We start from the raw sequence: 25908 nt of genomic DNA on the forward strand, positions 1-25908 counted from the left end.
AAGATTCCTAGGCTTAGTAAGTATGCATTTCTCCATTGGGTCTGTTTTGTTTTGCATGTCTTCGAATGCCACTTTTTCTAATTAGGCTTTTTGCAGAGCAAGTTAAGTCTCCATTCCATACCCGTAATGCTATAAAGAAAAGGTCGGGAAGTAAATATCATATGATAAATTATTAAAATGCAGTTTTAAAATGTGTTTGGTGTGCAATTGCATTTGATTTGTACCAAGAGCCATGAATACAGATTTCATTTGCAAATACTGGGACTCAGGTGGTTAACGGTACTTGATTTCACCTAAACAGAAACACTGAGCATATTTTACTGCACATTTGCTAAATAACACTTGTGCTGTTGGCTAACGCACCATTCTTCAGTATTGCTATCTCAACATCAAGGTAAAGTGTCAACCTTTGGCTGAGAAGGTCAACCTCTGACTTTTCAGGACCATGGTCAGCTCAGGGATCAATTACAAGTTTAATGACAAGGTAACGCAATTACAGAAAGCTTATTGCGAATACGCCTGAACGCATCATCGCCATCATAATAAATATTAAAACAATTAAGCAAATAATGATATATTGGGGTCCCAGTGATAGGAATCTAATTCATATAATAGCAGGTAAATTGCATTCGGCATTCGAGATGTTTCACCAGTGTGAAACATTTTTAAAACGGATGCTTTAATTAAATTAGAGATGCGCAAAGTGCAACAATCTATTTGACATCAATTAGAAAAAAATGTAAACTACCGCTTTTCGGCTTTTTTCTTTCCGTGCGTTTCCTCTTTTATTGTGCATTTTGATTGGCTCTCCCGATGCCTCCAGCCAATCAGCCGCCGCCTGCTGTGGGGGAAGGAATAAATGCAAGATGGCTCCTCATATAAAAACAGTCTTCTGGGTTCCCCTCAACGTGCAACAAAATAAGTCTTTACATCTTGTTAGGTTGAAATATTTATGCGCCAGGAGTTCTGAAGGGTAACTCGAGCTATAGATTGATATGCGTATGGTACTTAGCGATATTTTATGAGAGAAGATACCGAAGAAACAAGACGGACAACTTTGAAGCCATGAATTGGTGGTGAAACTCTCTTCGGTAGACAAGAGTTGGAGTGGTCAGAAGCACAGCCTGGGCCTCAGCTAGCTAGCTAGCGTTAGCTGCTAACTAGCTAATGACTTCATCTACTGTTATCTGCCGCATTGGAAACATTTCACAGCGAAAGTGAAAACTCTATAATTACTGGCGGCCTGTTGAATGTGGGGCGTGAAAGGTCATACAATAATCGACCATGGCAGTATCAAGGTAAGATTGGCTCAGTGTTATGCTTGTAGTGACTCCGTTTTATCTCTCCGACTTTCCCTAACACTTAGCTTTCCCGGCTAACTTGCTAACACCTGCTAACGTTAGCTTTCAATTTGGCACAGAATGGCATGGCGAAGGCCGACTAACGTTAGCCAGCAGCCTAGCACAGTGTAACGTTGTGGTGTGGCGTTGGCTAACTTAATTCAGTTTGAAAGCCGGGGACGAAAAAAAAGGGTTTATAGTTCAGTTTGGACTCATGTTAACTGCAGGTGGGATATGTCAGTAAAATACATATTCCGTTTTAGCGTGTCACAGTCCTGCTGATGCTCTGTACGTACAGGTTCACTATCGCAGGCGTAATGGTTAAATAGCGACAGGAAAGCCGGTTTGATGATGACGTTACCATCACTGGTTATCTAGACAGAGTATTAGCGTGGGTTTGAATATTTATAGCCTGATCACATAAATTGGTTCGTGAAATAGTTTTCAGTTCAAATAAAACACAGAATTGTCAAATTGCGAATTTGCTGCCTGTTTTGAAGTGTTTAAGAGTCGTAATCTTAAATATCCCCCAGTAACATTTCACTATATTATATACTTGTGTATATAATACAGCTACTAAACGTTATGCTAACTAGCTGATGTTGTGCATTGTGGTTGTTTTGATCATTCCACGTGGTACTAGTGGTCTGCTTTTGCATAATAAAGTGCTCTCATCTGTAGTCAAACTTAAGTATTAGTGGTTCATGGTGTCAGGCTCCATACGTCTGTAATCCACTCCACTTTATTAATAGACTGCTAATGACCTCAATGAACAAGCAGGATCATTAGACAGGTTACCTTGGTGCAAAGCCAATAATTTATATGTATTGTTTTAGCTTTGCAAAAAAGTGTGTTGTGTTGATAGCAGTTGTAGTAATAATGACAATTGTGATGCATTTTTCAATTTAATCTATACACACTGTAATTTTACAAAAAGTTAGTTAATATAGTCTTGTTTTCAGATTAGGTTTAATTCTTGGGAGTGGTCCTGTCAAAACAGAGCAAAAATTGGAGAAGAGGAACCAGGATGTTTGTTCAATGCTGAGCTATGTGCATAATATGTGATGTTTCTGTTGACCTTGTTTTGTTTCCTTTAACCTGTCTTTAGACTTGACCGTTTGTTTATCCTACTTGACACTGGAACAACACCAGTAACCAGGAAAGCAGCAGCCCAGCAACTTGGAGAAGTGGTCAAACTCCACCCACATGAACTTAACAGTCTACTATCAAAGGTGTGTGTTTGATATATCCTTGTCCTAACAGTGTTTCACAAGCCTCCAGAAGCACATGTCAACATTAATATTTTTGGTTATCACTGCAGTCAAATGTGTGACCGATTACTGTACAACAAGGTATTGGCCGAGTATGATTCTTACTTAGCAACTGTAAAATGTTGTCATATACTTTTGACCATTTTTGTTTGTTTCCTTGTTCCTCCTCTTATAGGTCAGGTAGGCTTATTTAAATGTATGTAGTAAATTGGTCTGTTTTTTGTCATTTACAAAGGTCTTGACCTACCTAAGGAGTCCCAACTGGGACACTCGTATAGCAGCGGGTCAAGCTGTTGAAGCCATTGTGAAGAATATTCCTGAGTGGGATCCATCCCCCAAACCCAAGGAAGGTAAGCTTTAAGACTTGTTTACTGAAATATGTAGAATCGCTTGTGTTTTGGTGGTGTCTAGGATGTGCATGAATTGTTGTCTTAAACAAATAAGTGTTTAGGACTTAAAATTAACATTTTTTGAAAAAATGAGCGTTAGTTTATTTGTTAGTTGTTTTTGCTGTTTTACAGTACAGTTGACAGATGTAATAAGGTGAACCTAAAGAAAACATGCTGGTTTTACCGTTCAGCTGTTAGTTCTTAAGTATGTCTTGTACATTTAGAAAATCTGTGCTATACATCATAGTTCACTGTATCCACTAAAACACAGGCACAAAAAAAAAACCTCAGACTCAGTATAATTAAGGTTTTAAAATAAAAATTAATGTTGGTGGGCATCTGTAGCTTGGTGAACCAGGTTGTCTGCAAGCTGCGGGATCAGTGGTTCAATTCTCTTCTCTTACTTGTAGTGTCTTTAGACAAGACACTGAGCCCCCAAGTAGCAGCACCTGAATGGGAGCAGTACTTGGATTTCCCCAGAGGATCAATAATATATTTCAAAATCAAATAAAAAAACAAACTGCATTAGTGAAGGCACACATCATCTTTTAAGAAAATCAGTTTGGTCTGGATGAAAGGGCAAACTAGAGGGAAAAGAAGTGTAGTCAAAGTTCTCAGCATCAGTGTAGAATGGTCAGATTTGTTAAGTAGTTATAAAGACACATGCAGGTATGAGACTTTTTTTTGTTTGTTTCCTGTAGAATCTTGTGAGGACTTATCTCCAGAGGACTCCTCTTGTGACCGGTTGAGCTTTTACCACTTTGACATCTCCCGCCTCCTTAAACATGGAGCCTCTCTGCTGGGATCTGCTGGAGCTGAGTTTGAGCTGCAGGAGGACAAAAGTGGTCTGTAGTGTTCCTTTTACTGTTTTCTTTTCACCTGCTGTAACATTCACACTATTACACTGTTGTATTCTTCAGGTGTAGCCTGTGGAAAGTAAAAGTGCTCCTCATTTGAGGTTTGGAAATAAGTGCAGGGTGATATTGGTTATTGGTTGGTTTTTTAAACCACTTAATTTTTTTGTTTGTTTCTGTTTGACTTCTAGCAAATTGAGACATTTTAAGTCCATTCTTTCTAAACTATTAGTGGTTGACCGATATGGATAAGGATGAGCCGATGCCGATCTTTAGAGAAGATGGGGGCGGATTTATAATATGTTTTTGTTGCTGTTGTTTGTTTTTCTGTTATTGCACCAGATCAACAACAACAATTATACATTATATACATTATACATTATACATTAACAAGTATGCACCCAAATAATTTTGCACATTATGACATGGTAATTTACAGGCTCAGGTATGTATGATACTACCAGTATAGGCTGCCAATATCTGTGACACTATTTATTAATTTTCCGGTGTAAGCAAAAACATCAGCCAATGTTGATCAATTAAAAAAGCCAAAGATCAGCCAGATTATCAACCACTACTATTAGTTTTGGCTTGAGGAAACAAATTGTCATTACATGTCCCATAGCTTAAATTACATATTGTAGCTTTGATGTTGTGAAATATGGTAATCAAATGGACTACTGGAACATCACTCCAAATCATAGGTTGTTTCTGAAATTAATATGGCAAACTCAGGTAGACTTCCTGGCCCTGAATTTGAATGTACTTTGAATAGGAAAGGGTGCTCATTCTTATCTTTTGATTGCCATTTGAATGTGAACATCTCGTCAGTTTGTCTTCTGCATTCTGCTGCTATGTCTGTTGTTCTCTGTGATCTGTTTGCATGTCTCATTCAAGGTCCCTTTTCTGTTAGAGTTTACTAAATTTAGCATGTTCTTTGTGACTTTCAACCTATTTATGATAGCTGTTCCTATATTTATTTGTTGTCTCAGCACAAATCATGTTTTCCTCCAAGCTGCCTCTAGCTCCAAGGTGACACTCTAGTTGACAACGGAGTCTTCCTCCATTTATCAGTGCTAGTTTTTCTCTTACTCCTCTGACTTCTGAATTGCCCCTGTCTTACATTTGTGTTACATCTATTAGTGAAACACTTGCTGTACAACATCCCACGTGTAAGGTGTGACTTCCTCAAGAGTTGCTGTGAGTGTCTACTCTAAGCTGAGTAGACACTATGTGAAAGTGTCTTCATATATTAGGTGCTGCTTGCAAACAGCTGCTATAGTGTTCCTTGCGTGAAATTGTGTAGACATGTGTTTATTAAAATTGGGTCTATTTTGTTCATAATAAATGGCTCACATTTGTTTTACAATTCAGGATACACCATCGACTTGAGACACAGCATGGGGCAGGTTTCTAAGCATATTGCACAAAAAACACTTATTCCTTTGTTCCTCTGTTCTTAGTTGAGATGGACCCAAAGGAACGTCTTGCTCGCCAAAGGAAGCTTCTCCAGAAGAAACTAGGCTTGGACATGGGTGCTGCTATTGGCATGGACACAGAGGAGCTATTTAATGATGAGGACCTTGACTATACATGCCAGACCAGTGGACTTAAAGCTCACACAAGCAAAGGAGCAGCTGGATCCACCTCCCGCAACCATGTGGTGGGTCTTTTTTTAGGCCTTTAGTTTTGGGTCAGATCCTTTTGAGCCTGTTCTTTTTGTCCTTTGGTCCTCTGAAGATCTGACTTCAAATTTTACCCATGGATGAACAATAAAGGTTTCCAAAATGTGAGGCCTGCTGTCACAGTTTCTGTCAGCAGTTGAATTGTTGTCATGGTCTGACTTGTCTCATCTCACAGTGTCAGGTTGTTCTTCTTGCCTAACATTACACCGTGTCTGTGATTGTACACCTTTTACATTGCACTAGAAGGCTTGCCCTGACAGGATATTTGCTCAGAAAGCAGAAAAAACTGGTTGTGTCATTGCGGGCCTGACAGTGTATTTTGGTGAATCATTATTTTCTCTCCCTGTTGGGGCTTTTGTGTTTCCAGTTTTTTTCTTCAATCATGCTCTTGGATTATTCATATTTTCCAGCCTGTGTTTCTTTTTCTGTTGTGAGGGTCTGCACACACAAAATTATTCCCTCAGTATTGTCACGCATAAGATACAGTCTGTCTCTGTATGTAGTGTGTCAAATTATACAAATAACACTCAAAGTCTGTGTTGTGTAAGTAATTAGATCCAGGACAATGTTCTGTGCAGAAAGTCCTCCAGGGAAAATATATTGGTTTAGAAGAGCAGCTGTTGACTGATTTGAGATTTACTTGAGACATTACACACCACTTAGAGATTCATAATCTTTTAAACTAGGCATTAATTTGTTAAATGATTCATACAGTAATCTGTTCTAAATTCCTGCGTGTGTCTTTGCGTGTTTAGTAATGTTTCACTTTGTTTAATAAATGCCACTTTATTTTCAGGCCATCCAGGCCGCTGAATTGATTGACTCAGAGTTCAGACCAGGCATGAGCAATCGTCAGAAGAATAAGGCTAAAAGGATGGCCAAGTTAGTGGCAAAGCAAAGATCCAGAGAAGTCGATTCAAATGAAAAGAGGTAAGATTATGCAAACTGTCTGTTATGTTGGCAAGTTTTACAATTATATATATTTTTCTCCTCATCTCTTAAAAGGCTCTCACACAGAAATCCTTAGACAGAATATTTAACAATGTTATACAGATATAGGTCAAGGCTTTGACACCATCCATCACAGATCGTAACCTTTTTACATGTGAGATTTGGCTAGTTCTAACTAGAAAATCTCCTGACCTTTTTTTGTTTGTAAATTCTTTTTGAAGTAATGACAGTTTTGAAGGTGAACCTGAAGAGAAGCGAAGGAAAACCACCAATGTCGTTATTGATCAATCGGCAACAGAGAATAAAGTCTTAATTGACAACGTTCCAGATAACTCTGGCCTGTTGGAGGAGGTAAGGAACCAAAAAGAAGTCAGTAACCTATTGAAGTTCAAGTGGTGTAACTGATCCACTGTCCCATTGCTTTTTCAATAGATACATGAGTGGCCTCTGGAGAGCTTCTGTGAAGAGCTTTGCAATGACCTATTCAATCCTTCCTGGGAGGTAAAGAAAATATTTCTCAGATCGTGTGATGCTTAATTTTAGCTGACAGTACAGAGCATGAGCATGTGGGCAAAGTTAAAGGTACGGTCTATGATCCAAAATACAAATTCAAAAATTGGACCTTGTCACTAATGTCTAGATGATGAGGATTTTAATAGACGGTTAATTCTAATTCTCAAAATTGGTGTAAATAATTGTACTATTGTATATATGGCATGTTTATATACATATACATACATAATTGAGCCATTTTGAAGTTGATTCAAACCATTTTGTCCAAATGGTAACAGAAGTGTATGTGGTTGTTAACAGGTTCGTCATGGCGCAGGCACAGGTCTCAGAGAAATCCTAAAGTCTCATGGAGCTGGGGGTGGGAAGATGGTGGGATGTACTGCGGAACAGGTATATCCCATTTAAATCTGCATGGTTTTAAACATTTCATTGAGAATCTAACATGATACTAAGTGTCTGATGTGTTGTCTTAGATGTTGCGACAGCATCAGGAGTGGATAGAGGACCTGGTTATCAGGTTACTCTGTGTCTTTGCTCTAGACCGCTTTGGGGACTTTGTGTCTGATGAGGTAGGTTATTTTTGCTGATCAAATGAAGAGCATGAAGAAATAACTGAATGCTTTTATTACAGAGACACATACTGTATATGAAACATGCAGTGTAGTAAAGGTGAGGACATGTAACAAAGGAAATGTATAATTGGCCTTGTGGTAATTTTCATTGTTTCACCTCAGTGATATTATTATAGCACATGCTATTCTATATTCTTTAAGACAGTGGTTGTTGGTACTCATGCTTCCTAATTCGATATATACCACTGTCAAGTCTCAGTATGTAACATGAATCATATTTGTAGAATGAAGTAGTTTAGTGTTTTTGTTTTTTCCTCTTCATTGCTGAAGCAACACTTCAGAACATAGTGACAGGAAAAAATGTCAGTTTGTTAAGATAAACACATTGTGTATGAACTACTTTTTATATATATATTAAGTGTTGACTAGTTGCTGCGCCAAAATAGGTGCTATGGTGTTGCTCGCATGAACTAGTTTAAATGTGTTACAGTGATGTCCTGTTTGCCCATATTAAGCAACTCCCATTAATTATGCAACAAAATTAAGTTCAGCATTGCGGGTTTCTTACTTGTTATACTAATGATTTGGGGCACATTAAGAAGCAGGAATCTAAGCAAACCGCTAAACAAAAAACACTTGTGTCCTATGTATCTTCTGTTCTGCATGAAGTGTACCATACCGTATACTGTCAAAAACTGTTTGCTTCTTCAGCTACTAGCAGTACGCTTAGTGCTAATCACATAAACTTAAAAAAACTCAAAATTGAATTAGCCACATTTTCTATAAAGAAACAGTGCCCCATGGTGGTTAGGAGTGTAGATATCAAGTGCAAAGACACCAAAAATGTTTTTTACATTAGGGCTGCATGATTGGTGTAAAGGTGATATTGCAATATAATAAACAAATTGTAGCAATAGTCTACTTGATTAGTTCTTGAAAATGCGCAGAATAGTTTGGACACAGCACAAGGCTCAGAAGACAAAAACAGTGTTGAAAAGAAGGGTCAGAGAAATTTGATGGTGTGGAAAGAGTCTGGCTAATTAAAATCCAACCAAGAAGTGGCTTTCTCTGCAAACTGTCATGAGAATGTTTCTACAAAGACACGTAATACCATTCATCTTTTTTTGCTATCTGAAGCAATAGTATGTGGAACAGTATTATCCTTTAGACTTATCCAAGACTTTAGTACCAGACCCAAGTGTCTGTGGTTTCCCTACAATTACCAGTTTGATACAGACCTGATAGTGTCCACTTTCCAGAGCCATGTCTTACAAGAGGAAAAAAAACCGAGACGCAGTGATATCACACATGTAATACCAAGACATATTGCCAGTAAGTTAGGTCAAAAATGACAGATTTAAGCGGCTTCACATCTCACTTTGGAATAAAAAGGATGCATTAAGCGTAACAGAAATGGTGATTTGGCTGTCCTATTTGACTGCTGTCAGGGAGATATTAACTGGCGGGTGAGTCTAGCCAACAAACTTGTTGTTGTCATCCAACTCTTCCCTTTTTCTTTTTCTTTTTTTTTAAATAAAACCCATGTTATGTTCATTCTACATTGTATGCTTCTTTCTTTTTCAGGTAGTAGCTCCTGTCAGGGAGACATGTGCTCAGACACTTGGCGTGGCCCTTCGCCACATGAATGAAACTGGTGTTTCCATGACAGTAGACGTGCTGCTAAAACTGCTTAAAGAGGACCAGTGGGAGGTCCGTCATGGAGGACTGCTGGGGATTAAATATGCTCTGGCTGTCCGACAGGTACCACCTGTTCTGTGTATATGATGAGCTGATAAATAAATATACCAGGGTTATACAATGAAATGATCCATGTGCCATATGGTCATGCATATGAATATGTGGGTTGAGGATGAGGGAAAGGATGAGACATATATGCTTGTACTAGATCGATTTCACTGGAGACCAGTCTTTCTAACTTCACAGCGATACAGCTATTGTCATTCTCAGTCTCGTGCATATACACATACATCAGTCTCTTGTCTGTCTTTCAGGACTTGATCTCTGTTTTACTGCCTCGGGTTCTCCCTTCCATCACTGTAGGCCTACAGGATCTAGATGATGATGTCAGAGCCGTGGCAGCTGCATCTCTCATCCCTGTTGTGGAGGGTTTAGTACAATTACTGCCCAGTAAGGTCAGAGAGAAAAAACTGCGTTTGCCTCATTGAATATTCTTTGTTGATGTGCCAACCTGTAGTTGGTTTCATATTGTCCTTATTCTAAATTTAGCTGTGACATTTTGTCCCTCAGGTGCCCTTCATAGTGAACACACTATGGGATGCACTTTTGGACTTGGACGACCTTACTGCTTCCACCAACAGTATCATGACATTGCTGTCTTCACTGTTAACCTATCCACAGGTCCGACAGTGCAGGTCAGTCATGAAAGCCATGAAATCCACACTACTTCTTACAACGATAGTATTGACTACATTATGACCAACTTGATAATGTTGTGTTGTAAGACGCTTGAAGACTTTTTTTTTTGTGTGTGTCCAATTCAGCATGCAGCAGTCTCTAACAGTCCTAGTACCACGGGTTTGGCCTTTCTTGAGACACACCATATCGTCTGTGAGACGTGCAGCACTGGAAACGCTTTTCACTCTGCTATCTAAAGCTGACCAGGTAAATCTCTCTAAGAGCAGTTGGATATTCATGTAATTACCACTCAATTTTTCTACTTACAGGATTTCTGTGGTGTTTTGTGTTCCTCAGAGCTGTGCAATATGGATCAATCCTATCTTACAAGATATGCTGCGACACATCTTCCAGTCCTGCATACTGGAGAGTAATGAGGAAATCCTTGAACTGATCCAAAAGGTTTGGTCCATGATAAAATTCCTAAGTTAGGCTAAAGTCTGATTGCTAGGGGAGGGAGAGAAAGCAAAATGAAACAGAAATTTCTGCTAGTTCTTAAATTTCTATTAGTTATTTATATTTCTACTTTGATAAATCTCATTTTTTATTTCTTGTGTATGAATGATATTTTGGATTTGCCTTGATTTGTTGTTGTGTAACCATGTGTCCAGGTGTGGATGGAACTGCTGACCCAGGCCCCACAGCAGTATGTAGTAGCAGCCAGTTGTCCATGGATGGGCGCCTGGCTCTGTCTCATGATGCAGGCCTCACACATTCCCATAGACCTGAACATGCTTCTGGAAGTAAAGGCCCGCTCCAAGGTTGTGCACCTTATTCATAACTAAATTGGACTGTTGGAGAATTATATTTTAGTGCTGGCCGGGTATCCTTAAATACCAGTTGGTAGGACGTTTGGCCAGTGAAATGAATAATATTTAATGCTTAAGATTAAAAAAAAAATAAAAAAAATAATAATGTTTTTCTTTTCTTTTTTTCTTCCAAATGTGTATATATTCAAGCATGTTACATATCATGCTAAACATTTGACATAACATAAAAATATACCGGTCTTCAATGGTATGAGGTACTTGGTAGAAGTTGATACCAAATCTTGAAAACATGATAGTTTTTTTTTTTTTAATTTTTTAATTTTATTTTTTTTATATGGTACGTAAGATACCAAAAACATGCAATAGTATATTGTGTTTTAGAATTTCGGTGGAATTGCTAGTCAGGATGGTAAAAGGTTTTGTTGTTTCAAAAATCGGACAGCTTGAAGGTAACCGAAGAATCTTAGGACATGAACAACTGAGAAGCTACATTCACACCAGCTTAATTAAGTTTGCATAATAAAGTGTGTGTGTGTGTGTGTGTGTGTGTGATAAAATGAATGTACATTAGCAACAAGAGAAGCTTTTCTTTATTTGTATGAACTTCATTTAATATGGATTAAATTGCTATTTTAAAAAGTGCCAAAAAGTATGCATTTTATTTTAGTTATGTCAACACCCTGCTTATTGTCTCTTCATTTTTCTTTTTTAATAGTTGATTTAACTGTATTAATTAAGGTTAATGTATTGACATAACAGGATAAAGCTGGCACAAAGGCACGTCAAGGGACCAATCAGGTGAAGGAAATTGTCCAAGAGTATATTGCAGGGGCAGAGACGGTGACAGATGACCCAGTCACAAGAGACTATGTGGTGGTTCGTGCTCGCCTCATGGCTGCCAAGTAAGTTGTGACTGTTGATTAAAGTTATCTTTTCTAATCTTTAAGGAAAAATTAGCTCTCTCAAGAAATGAAGCTTAAGTTGTCAAGTTATCTGAATGGTGTGCCATTGCCAGATAAATACTGCTGTTTTTTAATGATCCTATCAGTTCTGACTACTTCCCTGCTCTCTTTTACTGTGTCTGTAATCCAGATTGCTGGGGGCTCTGTGTAGGTGTATCTGTGACCCTCAACTCAATGCTCCATCTCAAGAGATCAGACCTGCTGAATCTTTGGGTCAGCTGTTGCTCTTCCACCTCAACTCCAAATCTGCCCTGCAGCGCATAGCTGTGGCCCTGGTACTGTGCGAGTGGGCTGCATTGCAGGAGGTGAAAAGCTTGAACAGAGTTTTATTGTGGAATAACTTTTTAGTTTCCTGTTATGAGCATAATGGCATTTAGAGACCAAACACCTCTGTTTAGCTTTCAAATCATTTTGTTTTAGGATTGCCAGGTGGTGTCATCCATGGTGCAGCCTCGACTTCTGGCTATTCTGTCTGAGCAGCTGTACTATGATGAGATTGCCATTCCCTTCACTCGCATGCAGAATGAGTGCAAACAGCTGATTGCACTGTTAGCTGATGCCCACATCGACCTACAAGACCGTCTCAATTGTAGCGTTTTCACCATTGACCAAGCCAATGAACTGGTAAGCCCACCCACATATGCATTAACTTGAAGTCATTCAAATCCTTAAATGAAAAGGAACTACAGTGGCAAGAAAAAGTATGTCAACCTTTTGGAATTTCGTAGTTCATTTGGAGTTTCATAGTTTTCTGCATTATTCATAAAATGTGATCTGATCTTTATCTAAGTCAAGAGTATTAACAAATATAATGTGCCTAAAAACATTTTGATCTTTCATGTCTTTGAGAACAACCATAAAAATCTCAGTGGTAGTAGAAAAAGTATGTGACTGGTTCACCCAACTTCTTCAGAGTTACAGCTGATGTATATTCTCAAATTATGCTGAAGAATTATTTGATACACTTAGGAATTCATCTCATCTTTATTATCATTATATTATGTATTCGTTAAGTTGTCATGGTGTTTAACTGCTATTACGACAACATATTGTCCAACCAATTTGTTTTCTGTGCAGGTCTTTACTTGCTGAACTGACAGCTTTGTTATTAAAGATGCGGTACCCAGTTAAAACTTGGCTTCTAAGGTTAATGGAAATGGTGCTCTGTAACAGATTGCTCCCATTCAGGTCACTTACTTTCTCCTCTCACTTGTTTCTCAGGTAACCACCATCTTCACAGAGTCAACAGCAGGTCTGAATGTTAAGTCTAAACAGTGGCAGGCACTGGACAGTAAACGACAGCAGGCTCAGGCAACAGTGATGGAGACCAGCACAGAATGGCAGCAGCTGCATCTGCGTGTCCACATGTTCACAGCTTGTGCAGTAATTAACCTGCAAGGGCTTCCTGACAAGCTTAACCCACTGGTCAGACCTCTGATGGAGGCCATCAAGAGAGAAGAGAACACCCTGATTCAGAGTTATGCTGCTTCTTTTGTAGCCAAGCTGTTGCAGCAGTGTGCTGGACGCTCGCCATGCCCGAATCCGAAGATCATAAAAAATCTCTGTGCCTCTGCCTGTGTGGACTCTTCAGCCACACCCTCGTCCGCATGTCCTGTACCCCCTACTCAGGAAAATGCCAAAGGTAATAGCCATCGTAAAGTGGGCATCTTCTAGTATTTTGTAAAAGTATTACAGCAGCCCTGCGGCAACCATGCTTTGTTCTTCTTATTTATTCTGCTGTCAGGTTGTGGTTTAGAGAAGGATGGCCTGCATCACATGGTCAGCAAAACCCGTGGCATCATCATCCTTTACCGTCACCAAAGGGCAGCATTTGCTATCACAAGCAAGAGAGGTCCGACCCCTAAAGCGCCAAAGACCCCTGCAACAGAGCTTCCTCCTGGCAGCACCATCAGTACTGACAGCGATGAGGTACAGAGAGTTACTAAAGTACGTTTTCCTCTTTAAAGTATTGGTTGTGTTTATCTTCCTATGTTTTGTTCCTTTTAGAGCAAGAAACCATTTCTTATTCAAAGAAGAGGGGCAGAATTCTCCCTAACAACGGTTGCCAGGCACTTTGGAGCTGAGCTCACTAAGTCTCTGCCATACCTCTGGGAGAACACAGTGGGACCGCTGAGGGCGGTGGTAACTGAAAATCATAGCATTGGTATGTGAATTCATCAGATTGAAATCTAGAAAGAGGAGCTTCTTACACTTTATTACGCTATTAATACTGAATGAATACAGCTAACTGTATTTATTAGGTATAGACATAAAGTAGTGGAGAAGCAGACATGAAACATGAGAGAAGAGAAGGGGGTTTGAAATGCAGCAAATGTCCTCAGCTGGACTTAAATCGGGGTGTTTATGTGGCATTCGCTGTAGCCCTTCAGCCATTAGGGCACCCCGAATTGGAGTGTGTATAAGGAGATAAAGCACGCACAAAATCATCATTCAGTATTTTATTGCTGCCATAGACATCATGAGACAGTATGTTTTCCACCACCATGTTTGACACGAGATAGTAGTAGCTTTTTTATCATTTTCATTTTGACAGACATACAGAACCTGTATATAATATGTTAAAGCACAGGATCTGAAGAGCTAAAAATTCTAACTGCCCAAAAGCTTAAATTTTAGACTACATGGCATCACTCTGAGCAAATGTATCTTACTGAATCAGTGCGTCTGTTGTGTGCTCTAGATAGGCAGGCCCAGCTGGAGAGAGGAGACGCTGCAGCCCAGGAACTGGTCAATTCTCTGCAAGTTCTGGAAGTCATGGCTGGGGCCATGGCCTCTGAACTCAAGCCTTTGGTAGGATTGTTTTACCAAAACTGCTCTATCGCACTTTAAGTCTTTCAGAGAATCTAAAAGTTTATTGAAAAGTGTAGATAAGCAGCATTTGGGATGGTAATGGGGATTCCCAAAGGAGAAACCAATAAGAACAACAACTACTGGAAAGCAAAGTCAAGTATTGAGTGAACCTTTATTAAATGTATTCTCTCCCTGGGCTGTATCCTTCTAGCTACTGGAGCACCTACCCCATCTGTTCACCTGCCTGCAGCATCCATACACAGCAGTACGTCACATGGCAGCACGCTGTGTGGGTGTGCTCAGTAAGATAGCCATGCTGGAGACCATGAACAGTTTTCTGGAGTGTGTACTACCCTGGCTAGCCGCTATTGATGACTGCACCAAACAGGAGGGCGCCATTGAGGCTTTGGCCTGTATCCTTGACACAGCGTCATTTCATAACAGTTTCTTTCTCCAATACTAATAACTAAAGAGCATATTGTTCTAACTGTTAGGGTGAAGACGGTGTGGCTTCGTAGTTGTTGCTGTTATTTCTGCACAGTACTGTCCTTGACCAACATCCATCCAGGTGTCATGGAGCAGTTGGATGTGGACATTGTACCCTACATTGTGCTGCTGGTTGTACCTGTCCTGGGCCGTATGAGCGACCCTAGTGATAGCATTCGTTTCATGGCTACACAGTGCTTTGCTACACTTATCCGTTTGCTGCCACTAGAGGTAGGAGTGCTCAAACAAAATGCTACAGTGCTGTTTTAAGACCAGTCACTTGCCAATGGGCTGACATCATAATATGTGACACACACATAATGTGTCTTGCTTCAGAAGGTAATATTGTTTTGCTCACGTCTACCAGGCAGGCATACCAGACCCTCCAGCCATGTCCACTGAGCTGATCCGCCAGAAAGCTAGAGAACGTCACTTCCTAGAGCAACTGCTAGATGGCAGAAAGTTGGAGAACTACAAGATCCCTGTGCCCATTAAGGCTGAGCTCAGGAAGTACCAGCAGGTGCGTGTCAGTTTTTAGTGTTTCTAAGGCAGCAGATGAAGGACGGCCACTCTTTGTTCTTAAAGTTAAACAACTCCTGGAACACATCACTGATTTATGCCTGAACTGCCTCTTCAACTCCAGTCAGATCATTTTTCTGTCAGATCTAGGAAAGAGGTTTTGTTTTAAATGCTGAAGACTGGTGATGCAGACAGGGATGCTGAAAACAAATGGGTTTTTCTGACAGATTAAATTTAAAGCGGTTAAATGGAGATGGGGAGATGTGCCAGTTCTTTTAAAAAATGTTTGCTACAGCTCTGCTGAGCACTACCATCTATCTCTTTAATGGAGCAGTGAAGAAATTCCATTTAGGAGGTGCTACCATTGTTACTACTGTTGATTAACACACTGGTGCAAATCCACAACTCCTCAACCTTAACTAACACTGATGAAACGTCCTTCTGAAACCAACTACAGCTTCAATGAATAGGCAAGTTTTTATGTCTGTTTTAACAAGCAGGACTTTGTGTTTATAGTTTCAGTTTTGGTCTGTCTCATGTTGCAGGATGGTGTGAACTGGCTGTCCTTCCTGAACAAATACAAGCTGCACGGTATCCTGTGTGACGACATGGGTCTCGGCAAGACACTGCAGTCCATTTGCATTTTGGCAGGAGATCACTACCTCAGGTACACAGTCCAAACTGCACTATTACTGTTATTACATTGTTTGACTTTCAGCTGTACAGCGTCAGCACACTGACTCAGCTCCTGTTATCTGTACATGATGTATTGTACCATTCAGATGCAACATCTCTTGCATGACTGTGTATTCCAGGGCCAGCTATGAATATCTTGTTGAGAACATTCACATTTGTAATGTCATGTTAATATACTAGTATTACCACCACCACTTTATTAAATGTATTCCTCACACAAAGGATATAATTGAATATAATTAAGACTTGGCAATGCAGGCAGAATCTATATCGCTGCATGAGACTGTACTCCTGTCAAAATAAGACATTAATCCTGTGCCAAACATAAAAAAATAAAGCTAGGTTTTATCTGTATAAGTAAAGCTTCCTTTTGCAATGAAAAACACTGTGAATATGAAAATGTGTTCTCTGTGTTGTCTATGCAGGGTACAAGAATATGCCAAGACTAAAGCTGCAGACTGCAGCCCACTGCCCTCTCTGGTGGTGTGTCCTCCCACACTGACTGGCCACTGGGTGGATGAAGTGAGCAAATTCTGCACCAAAGAGTACCTCAACCCGCTGCACTACACTGGGCCTCCTACAGAACGAATGCGGTAAGGACTAGACTAAAGTATTCCCGTTGAAACTGTTGTTTAAAGCTAACAGTATTACATTCTCTTAATAGCACTCAAACTAAATGAGTGTCTGCTTTTTTAGGTTGCAACACCAAGTGAAAAAACACAATCTTATAGTAGCCTCCTACGATGTTGTACGAAATGACATTGACTTTTTTAGGTGAGTACTATTCCTAGAATAATAATAATACTACATTTTGGGTTTTCACAAATGCACCCGTTAAAAAAATTATTTACTTTCCACTAATGTTTCAGGAATATAAAATTTAATTACTGTATCCTCGATGAGGGTCACGTCATCAAGAATGGGAAAACAAAACTGTCCAAAGCCATTAAACAGTTGGCAGCCAACTTCCGAGTCATCTTGTCAGGAACGCCCATTCAGGTGAGGTGCTATCTTAGATCGCAAATTGGCTTCTTAAATTCTTCTGTTTTGTGTCTGTTAGTTGGAGCATGAACATGTTCATTCTTGTCTGTGCCCAGAACAATGTCCTGGAGCTCTGGTCATTGTTTGACTTCCTCATGCCGGGCTTCCTCGGAACAGAACGCCAGTTTGCTGCTCGTTATGGTAAACCAATCCTGGCCAGTCGAGATGCCAAAAGTTCCTCTCGGGAACAGGAGGCAGGTGTGTCAGCTTTGTTGGTCCTTATCAAAACACTACACTGGCTGAATAGTTTTATTTCTGTCTGAGTTATTATCTTTTCTAACACCACAATTCGTCTTCAGTTCTTATTAGGATTGGTGTATTGACAGAGGTTAATATTGATTTCTGCTTCCAGGTGTCCTGGCAATGGAGGCCCTACATCGACAGGTGTTGCCCTTCCTTCTGCGGAGAATGAAGGAGGATGTCCTCCAGGACCTTCCTCCTAAAATAATTCAGGACTATTACTGCAACCTGAGTCCTCTGCAGGTACATAGCTGCGTAGTGGGCATAAAGAAAAGATTAACATCTTGTCTTAGCCATAATCATTACCTTGGAGGTTGACTGTTTTCTACGCATACTTCAGTGTAACAACCTGATGCACTTTTTTGTTACCTGCAGGTTCAGTTATATGAAGACTTTGCAAAGTCTCGAGCCAAGGCCAGTGTGGAGGACAGCATCTCCACAGCCTCTACAGAAGAAGAGGAAAAGCCTAAACTGAAGGCTACAGGTCATGTCTTCCAGGTACAGATTTTCTTTTTCCTAGATTTGTATCTCTTAGTGGCAACAAGATTTAAAGATACCTCGAGATGTTTCAGTATAAACAGTTTCTATTTACATTCAGCGATTGTATCTTTGAGCTGAAACAAACACATTGAAAGCATTCCCCTCACTGAAAAAACTACTTCTTAACACAACTGGCGTGTCAGAGAATTCTTTTTAAAAGCAAAATATCCTCCACAGATATAAAATACAATTGAGTATAAAATAAAATCCATATAACATAACTAACAATATTATTGAAGTAAAATACATTTGGGAACTTAATTTAATACAAGTACATGAATCGCTACACTGAGGCTTCACTGAATAGCAGTAGTGACACTCAGTGAGCTCTGTCGCAAGCGCCACGACAGCTCAAACATTTCTGAAGTTGTGTGGTGGAGCTCATTTGTCAAAAGTAGTGTATGTCATTAGGTTCACATTCTGGTAAGTGGTGATAGTGATCAGATTTCTTAGCTAGAACTTGTAAAACTTGCTTGTATGTTACTTCAATAGGCATTAAAGTTGTTTTAACACGTGGGACCAGCAAATCAAGTGGTGTTAGCAAAGTTACATTTTTCCATATTCTCTGCTTTCTAGACTAATTTCTATCTCTGTTTGGCTTTTTTTTTTGTTTAAAGAGAGCTGTGAATCAACTATAACGCCTAATTATTTTGAACATGCAGCAGTATTTACCTTTAATTTCTGCATTACATCAGGCCCTGCAGTACCTGCGGAAGCTGTGCAACCATCCAAGTTTGGTCTTGACTTCGCAGCATCCAGAATACAAACGCATCACTGAGCAGCTGGCAGGTCAGAACTCCAGCCTGCGCGACATCCAGCACGCACCCAAACTCTCTGCTCTCAAACAGGTACTGTGCTGGGTCGTCAACTGTTAAGTTGTTGTTTTTTCCTTTTGAAAAATGTCCTTATCCTTTCTTAGAACTTGCCAGTACAATGGTAACTCTGACTCATTCTGTAGTTCTCACATGCTTTGTTCTCTCCAGTTACTGTTGGACTGTGGTCTGGGTGGTGGTGGAGGATCAGAGGGGGGCACTGAGGCAGTGGTGGCCCAGCATCGTGTGCTCATTTTCTGTCAGCTAAAGAGTATGCTGGACATTGTGGAGCACGACCTGCTGAAACCCAAACTGCCTACGGTCACCTACCTGAGGCTCGATGGCAGCGTGCAGGCTGGCCTGCGTCACTCCATCGTCTCCAGGTACTTTAGTCACTTCTTATCACCCTGTTCGGTTCCAAACTCTGCTTGATGCTGTCTGATATTGTGAATGTGATCTGAAACTGAAGTTGAACTCTTTTTCTGGGCTTGCTTCCTTTTGCAATCCAGGTTTAACAATGACCCATCCATTGACGTACTGCTGCTGACCACCCATGTTGGTGGTCTGGGACTGAACCTGACTGGTGCAGACACTGTGGTGTTTGTGGAACATGACTGGAATCCCATGAGGGACCTGCAGGCCATGGATCGTGCCCATAGGATAGGACAGGTACTGTTGTTGGATACACACAACATACAGCACATGTACAGTGTAACGGAGTAGGTGACTTGTTGCATTATTAAATGCAGCCTTTGAACAACCATGGGTTGTGTGACAGTGCTGCTGTTGTCTGAAACCAGTGATCCAGCAACTTAATTTGGTTTTAAATGAACCAGATTCATTCGTCAGGGGGGAATACCGTTACACACGTAATATATTACACTTCTCATTGTGTTTTACTTTGTGCAGAAACGGGTGGTGAACGTGTACAGGCTGATCACACGAGGCACGCTGGAGGAGAAGATCATGGGACTGCAGAAATTCAAGATGAGCATAGCCAACACTGTCATCAGCCAAGAGAACTCGAGCCTGCAAAGCATGGGCACCGACCAGCTCCTCAACCTCTTCACTCTCGACAAGGTGAGACCTCCAAGTGTGCAGGGCTAAATGGCACTGAATAGGGTTGGAACTCTAGGATGTTAACTGTAACTGAATAGTACCATTTGTGTTGCTGCATACCCCCACCATACACCACGTTTGGCTGAACTTTGCTGTGTTTAAATGTGTTTCCCAGGATGAGAAGGGTGAGAAGGGCGAACATTCACAGTCAACCTCAGGGAAAGCCTCCATGAAGTCAGTGCTGGACAATCTAGGAGAGCTATGGGACCAGCAGCAGTATGACACGGAGTACAACCTGGACAGCTTTATGCATTCCCTGCAGTGACAGGGTTTAACCTCACACAACCTCTGTATTCTGGCCAAGCAGGACCTGGTCAGAGCTGGGGGAGACCTACTGCTGCGATTACCTGGCTCACCCTGAAGCCCGTCTCCCACCACTTGATACGATCACAAGAAGGAGTCACTGATGGTGAATAGTTACATTATACGCCCCAAAGCAATAACTAAAAACACAGCCACAATAAGAAGTAAATGTGTATTTTACTACTTCTGAATCAAGCGCAGTGATGTACCACATGGTTTCTTCTTCTGTTTCTGAACATTGCTGGACATCCCATTATTCCACCCAGGTTTTTAACGAGTCCTAACAGGATTTAATGGAAAGATGACATCTCATGTTGGTGTCAATTTCTATCATCTGCCTTAGTGAACAGCAGCCTCAGCACTGGGTACAGTGAGTTGCTCCACGCTCTCAAGCATTATGTTTATCATAGTAATAATGTCCTTTGTACTAGCACCAGGTGCTACTTTGAAAGCCTACTACTTTCCTCCTGCACTGCATTGCCAGAGTATTCAGTGTTAACTGCTTTAGACACCGTTACCCAGTTGTACCTCCCTCCCTATAACTGCCCCACCCCCACCACCTGCTCCCACCCATTAAACAGTCTTAAGCAGCCACACCTGTCACCACCTCTCTGACTGATGGATACAAACATGTTTTTGTATGACAAAGGGAAACAGGGCGAGGGAGAGGAGCTCGCTGCAGAAACCACAGGATGCCATCAGTGTTCTGGCTTTTTTTTTTTTTCTTTCTTTCTTACAGCGCACTGGTCACTGGTGAGCTCTGCAGCTGTTTGGGCTCAATAAGAGGACTCCCATCCACCAGATGGCATTAATTTCAGCTCACCTCAGGAGAGTCTTTTCACATGACCTATCGCTATCAAGAGGTGGACAAAATGATCTGTTTTGCCCAGCTCCTCCAAACGTGGTGTAAAAACCTGACCTGGGAAAAGCACTGTACTTGAAGCAGTGTTACAGAGACTGAACATGGGGCCAAGCTGAAACTGGTACCTGAAACTTGTCACAGATATTTTAAAAGAATAATAGACTTGTACATATTTCTGTAATTGCTGCTTTTTGTTTATGATCGTGGAATTGTAATAAATTCTACAGCCCTTTGACTGAGGCATATTTTTCCCCTTTACACATTAACAGTAATGGCCAGTAGATGGTGTGATTGCACATCCAAGAACTATAAAACTACTCAGCCATGGTCACATTAGTTCGTTTTTGGAACAAGTGCATAAGCACCATTTACTGTCGTTTACAAACATATAAAAGGGTCAAGATGCTGCAGCAGATTCTTTCATTTCTGAAAACTTTAAGGTGTTTTTGACTAAGTTGTTCTTAGAGCTGAGTCCCACATGTGACACATTAAAGCTTCTGTGTGGACGTTATGGTGACTTTGTCTGCTTCCGGTTCCAAGTTCAAGACAGAACTTTAAAATCTTTAACGTGGGAATTTCATGGAAGCAAAGAAACCTCTGAATACTTAATGATTTTTAACATTTCTAAATGTCGTTATAGATAATGAAAACTAGTTTGAAATATTCATCTTAAATCTATGTGTGAATTTTATTGACTTAATTTAAGCAGTTTTAGTTTTAGTTCACTGAACATGTTTCACTCGAAAGAAAATCTAGTTTTCATGTTCTTGAAAAGCTTAAAAACCACTTCAATTCAAATGAGATTACTTAGTGGAGCACTTTAAACACATTGAAAGGTTCAAGATTCAAATGAGTACTTTGTATGTAATGTGCATAACATGAACATCCACCTTGAGGAAGCTCATGCAAAACGTTTTAAGGCTCCAGTAGAGCTACTGAACGGGCCCTGTGTTTTACCAGTAACAGTATGGACGGTCTGATCACTGCCTCCTAATCTGAATCTGAAGTTAAACCATGATCCAGACATTAAGCTGTCAAAGGTGCACTGGACTGCACACTGCCGGTCAGCTGGCGGTCAGCTGGCAGTCAGCTGGCAGGTGCATGATGGGAATAATGACGTCACGCAAAAGACCACAAGGTTTCACAGCGTCATACAACTACGTTTAATAAGATTTGCTCATTAGTACAGAAAAAGAACAAAAATGAAGGTGGGAACTACAAATTCTTAAGCAGAAGTAAGCATTAGCAGCATTGAGCTCCATGTTTTCAAATCACAGTTATACTGCAAAAAGATCAGACAACCGTAGGTCCACGACAACAATCTGAAAAGCCTCGTCAGGAAGTCAGCAAATGAAACCCTACAGAGAAAAGCACAGATGTGTTCATTTAAAAAAAAAAGAAAGAAATGTACATTTCAAAAGTAGTGGGACGTTTGTGAAAAAGCAGATTACGGATCTTTTTTTTTTTCCATCTATGTTGAGATCACAACATGACGAGATCTCCAGTGTTGCTCTACCCAGAGAGGTCCCACGGAGCAGGAGAGGACACACAGTGCACCGGGGAGGGACACAGCAGGATGGCTGCAGATCCACATTAGGGTCGTTTTCATTTGCACATACACTTGTTTATAGAGTTCAGGCATGAACACTCGTGTTAAGTGAAAGACAACGTAAATGAAAAGGCCAAGAGATAAAGTGGTGTAGTGGAGAATAATACTGAGTCCTGGGAGAGGGAGCGTGAGCTAGTCGAGAGCCACATGTTAGCACCAGCTGTGTAAACTGGTAGGAAAAGGCCGGCCAGAGATAACAGTCTCACATGAGCCGAGGAAGGAGCATAACAAACACTTGAAGCTGAATTTAAAAGACAAAACCCGTCCGACAGTTTGGGAAATACACTTCGCTGTCTTCCTGAGAGTAAAGCTCGAAAATGAAGCCAGTTAGCTTCAGTGTTAGCCTAGCCTAGCCTAAGGCTAGAAACAGCAGGGCCGCCTCTGTCTGAAGGTCAAACGTGTTGCCTCCTATTTCAGTAACACTTGTTTTGTTTTTAAGTGAAATACTTCACACACTTTTCTGTGTTAAAGAGGTTAAAGTGTGTTCAGCAGCTCCTGGTGCAGCATTTAACCACCAACACAGGAGGACGAAGTTTTAATGTTCTGAGATATTTGTTAATTAGGCGCTAAGTAAAAGTTCTGGTAGATGAACTGTTTGTTTGTTTGTTTATTTATTTGCTCTGTAAAAAACAGAAATGTGCAGAAACTACTACTGCAGCTTTACAGTGTTTAGTGTCGAACTAGTCCTGGATCGGATGTTAATGCTAAGCTAAGCTAACAGTCCCCTGGCAAGAAGGCTGATCAGTGTATTTCACAAAATGTCAAACTGAAAATCAGGAAGAAAAAAAAGAATCAAAAGTGGGATCAGTAATAAAAAGACCAGTGGCTCCTCTGGATTAGTCCGATTGTACAGTACATTTACATTCATCATGAGATGGGAGCTAGAAGGAGGAGCAGGTGACACACACACAGCTGTTTAGTAGGTGCTGTGGAACATCTCACATGTCAGGAAGCTATTGTAGACTTAGTAGTAGTAGTAGTAGTAGTAGTAGTAGTAGTAGGAGTACTAGTAGTAGTAGTGGTATTAGAGTAGCATAAGCAATGTAAATGCTCAGTGGTGTTGTCCATCTTCCACAATTACATCACAACATACTGCATGTATGCTCCATTCGGCCACTTTTATTATATTACCCATTCATTTGTTTACATTGCGAATCACTTAAACATCACCAACCACCGATCTGCTGCTCGTGAGTAGTTTTTCTCTTTTTTCCCCAACGTAGATCAGTTTTTTACACTAATGTAAGCAACATCATTGAGTTAACACATAAAGCTTAGCATTTCAAGAATTGAGACACTTTAGTAACAATATTACAAAGGTTTTTTTTCAGCTTCCAAAAAAAAAAAAAATAAAGAAAATAAGAAAAAAGTGAAAAAATGGAAAAAAATAAACCTTTAAAGAATTAGCATCATAAAATTAATTTATTCCAAGTAAAAAAATACAAAATAATATTAATGACATTGACCAGATATGAAAGTCTCCCCCAGAAATAACTATCAATGGTTGAGAAATAAGTGTGTAAAGAGAAAACTATGAAATAAAAATGAAAATATGTAAATATGTTTAATTTCTTTTCTTTTTTAGCAAAACTTTCTAAAAATAATGAAAATTTCTCAGTACAAAGGCTACATTACTACTGGAAGGTACTAGCAGGTAGAGTAGGTAAATACACAGTAGAAAATGATTTTAGTGAATCACAATGCTTGCAATGAAAATAATTCTGCAATAAAGATTTATGCCTCTTTTTTCTTGTTTTCGTCTTTTCTACAAACAGTACAAACAGTATTGCACATTACAACAAAGAATCAAGGTTCTTAGCCTTAAAAAAATGGGACTAATTCAAGTCTTGCGTGAATAGAAGGCCACCAGTCAATTGATGCACCTTGGGGGCTTTCGATCAAGTTACAGGTGAAAACACTTTGTGTCTGTTGTGTGTTAAAAAGAACATTCTCGTCTCTGTCTCAGCCTCCAGCTGTTCGGCGACTCACACAAGTCTCTCTCCCTCTTTTTTAGTTTTTTTCTTTTACTCCCAACGATGTCAGGCTAACAAATCAGGGTGACGTTGCTTTTCTTTTTTTTTTTTTTTTTTTTGTCATTTTTTTTTTTACAAAACAAAAGGGAGGACATACTTTTAGGAAACATTAAAAAAAAAAAACTTTTTAAAAAAAAATAACAAACACAAGAACTCTTTCACCACTCTGGTCAGCATAGTACATGCCTGATTATAAATATACAAAAAGATGGGAAACATGTTCAGTTTTCTCTTTGAGAGTCTGGTATTTTTCTTTTTTGCTCTCCTGTGATGTTTCGACTAATTTGACCAGTGGGACACTCGCCTCGACTTCCCCTGTAATAAAGTAGACTGTACTCTCACTAACTACATCATTATATTAGTTATAAAGCTCTAACTCCTTCAGTTGTTGTCTTTTTCAAAAAAATAAATTCTTAAAATAAAAGCAAATAAGCATGAGAAAAATAAAAAAATCAACCATCTGTTAAATCATTTCTCTTGAAGAATTAAATTAATATATATTTTTCATCTGAATAAACTTACTTAGAAAATATCAGTTTCTCCTAATACATTTCAAAATTGAGGTATTGCAAAAGATCTTGTCAGTCAGAAAGCACGCTTTATCATCTTTTTTCCTTTCTCTTTTTTTTTTTCTTTTTTTTGTGTTTTTGTCTTTTAACAAAAAGAACTGCTGACTGTCGAAAACTGTTCAGATACAAAGAGTAGTGCATAACAAATATCTATCATAGAGAAGGACCAAACATAGAAAACCTGTCCGGGTGGGGAAAGAAATGTCACAAAAACACCCAGAATTCACTTTCATAGGGATACTTATTATTACTCATTGTTAGCCTCTTCTTTTAAGCCTTGTTTTTTTTTTTCCTTTCTATCAGTAAAAAAAGTATCTTCTGCTTGGTTTCGATCAGAATTTGTTGGACAAGAAACAAAAACATCTACTCTGAAGGAAAAAAGGGAAGAAAGAAAACAGTTTGCGACTAAAACGAGAAAGAGGAAAAAGGGGCCGCGGGCACCACAAGTCACGGACAAAAACAAAGGAGGCAGGTGGGGGACGGGGAGGGGTGACACACACATTAACTTGCAATGATGTAGGATCC

The 25908-nt window shown here is 39.9% G+C and overlaps 1 protein-coding gene across 1 annotated transcript; it reads left to right on the top strand.

Annotated features, from left to right (window-relative positions):
• Positions 1-860: 860 nt before the first annotated feature.
• btaf1 (BTAF1 RNA polymerase II, B-TFIID transcription factor-associated) lies at positions 861-21407 on the top strand. Its single transcript, XM_026354765.1, has 38 exons — positions 861-1298; positions 2449-2572; positions 2847-2961; positions 3702-3845; positions 5318-5517; positions 6336-6469; positions 6712-6841; positions 6923-6991; positions 7304-7393; positions 7477-7572; positions 9160-9336; positions 9588-9728; positions 9844-9968; positions 10098-10218; positions 10309-10413; positions 10623-10772; positions 11541-11683; positions 11874-12048; positions 12164-12367; positions 12965-13385; positions 13488-13672; positions 13751-13907; positions 14445-14554; positions 14766-14967; positions 15123-15271; positions 15408-15560; positions 16105-16226; positions 16681-16848; positions 16952-17029; positions 17125-17254; positions 17353-17494; positions 17649-17779; positions 17912-18034; positions 18772-18924; positions 19060-19271; positions 19398-19557; positions 19798-19968; positions 20123-21407. The coding sequence occupies exons 1-38, from the start codon at positions 1285-1287 to the stop codon at positions 20270-20272; spliced, it is 5574 nt and encodes a 1857-aa protein (XP_026210550.1). The 5' UTR covers positions 861-1284; the 3' UTR covers positions 20273-21407.
• The last annotated feature ends 4501 nt before the right edge of the window (positions 21408-25908 follow it).

The sequence above is a fragment of the Anabas testudineus genome, chromosome 15, assembly GCF_900324465.2.
Source record: "Anabas testudineus chromosome 15, fAnaTes1.2, whole genome shotgun sequence".
NCBI lineage: Eukaryota > Metazoa > Chordata > Actinopteri > Anabantiformes > Anabantidae > Anabas > Anabas testudineus.

What these genes read in the sequence shown, in the direction of transcription:
- btaf1 (XM_026354765.1), top strand. An exon ending in ATCCCCCAAACCCAAGGAAG is followed by an intron (nt 2,962 to 3,701) that starts GTAAGCTTTAAG and finishes TGTTTCCTGTAG; the next exon opens with AATCTTGTGAGGACTTATCT. An exon ending in ACTCTGGCCTGTTGGAGGAG is followed by an intron (nt 6,842 to 6,922) that starts GTAAGGAACCAA and finishes CTTTTTCAATAG; the next exon opens with ATACATGAGTGGCCTCTGGA.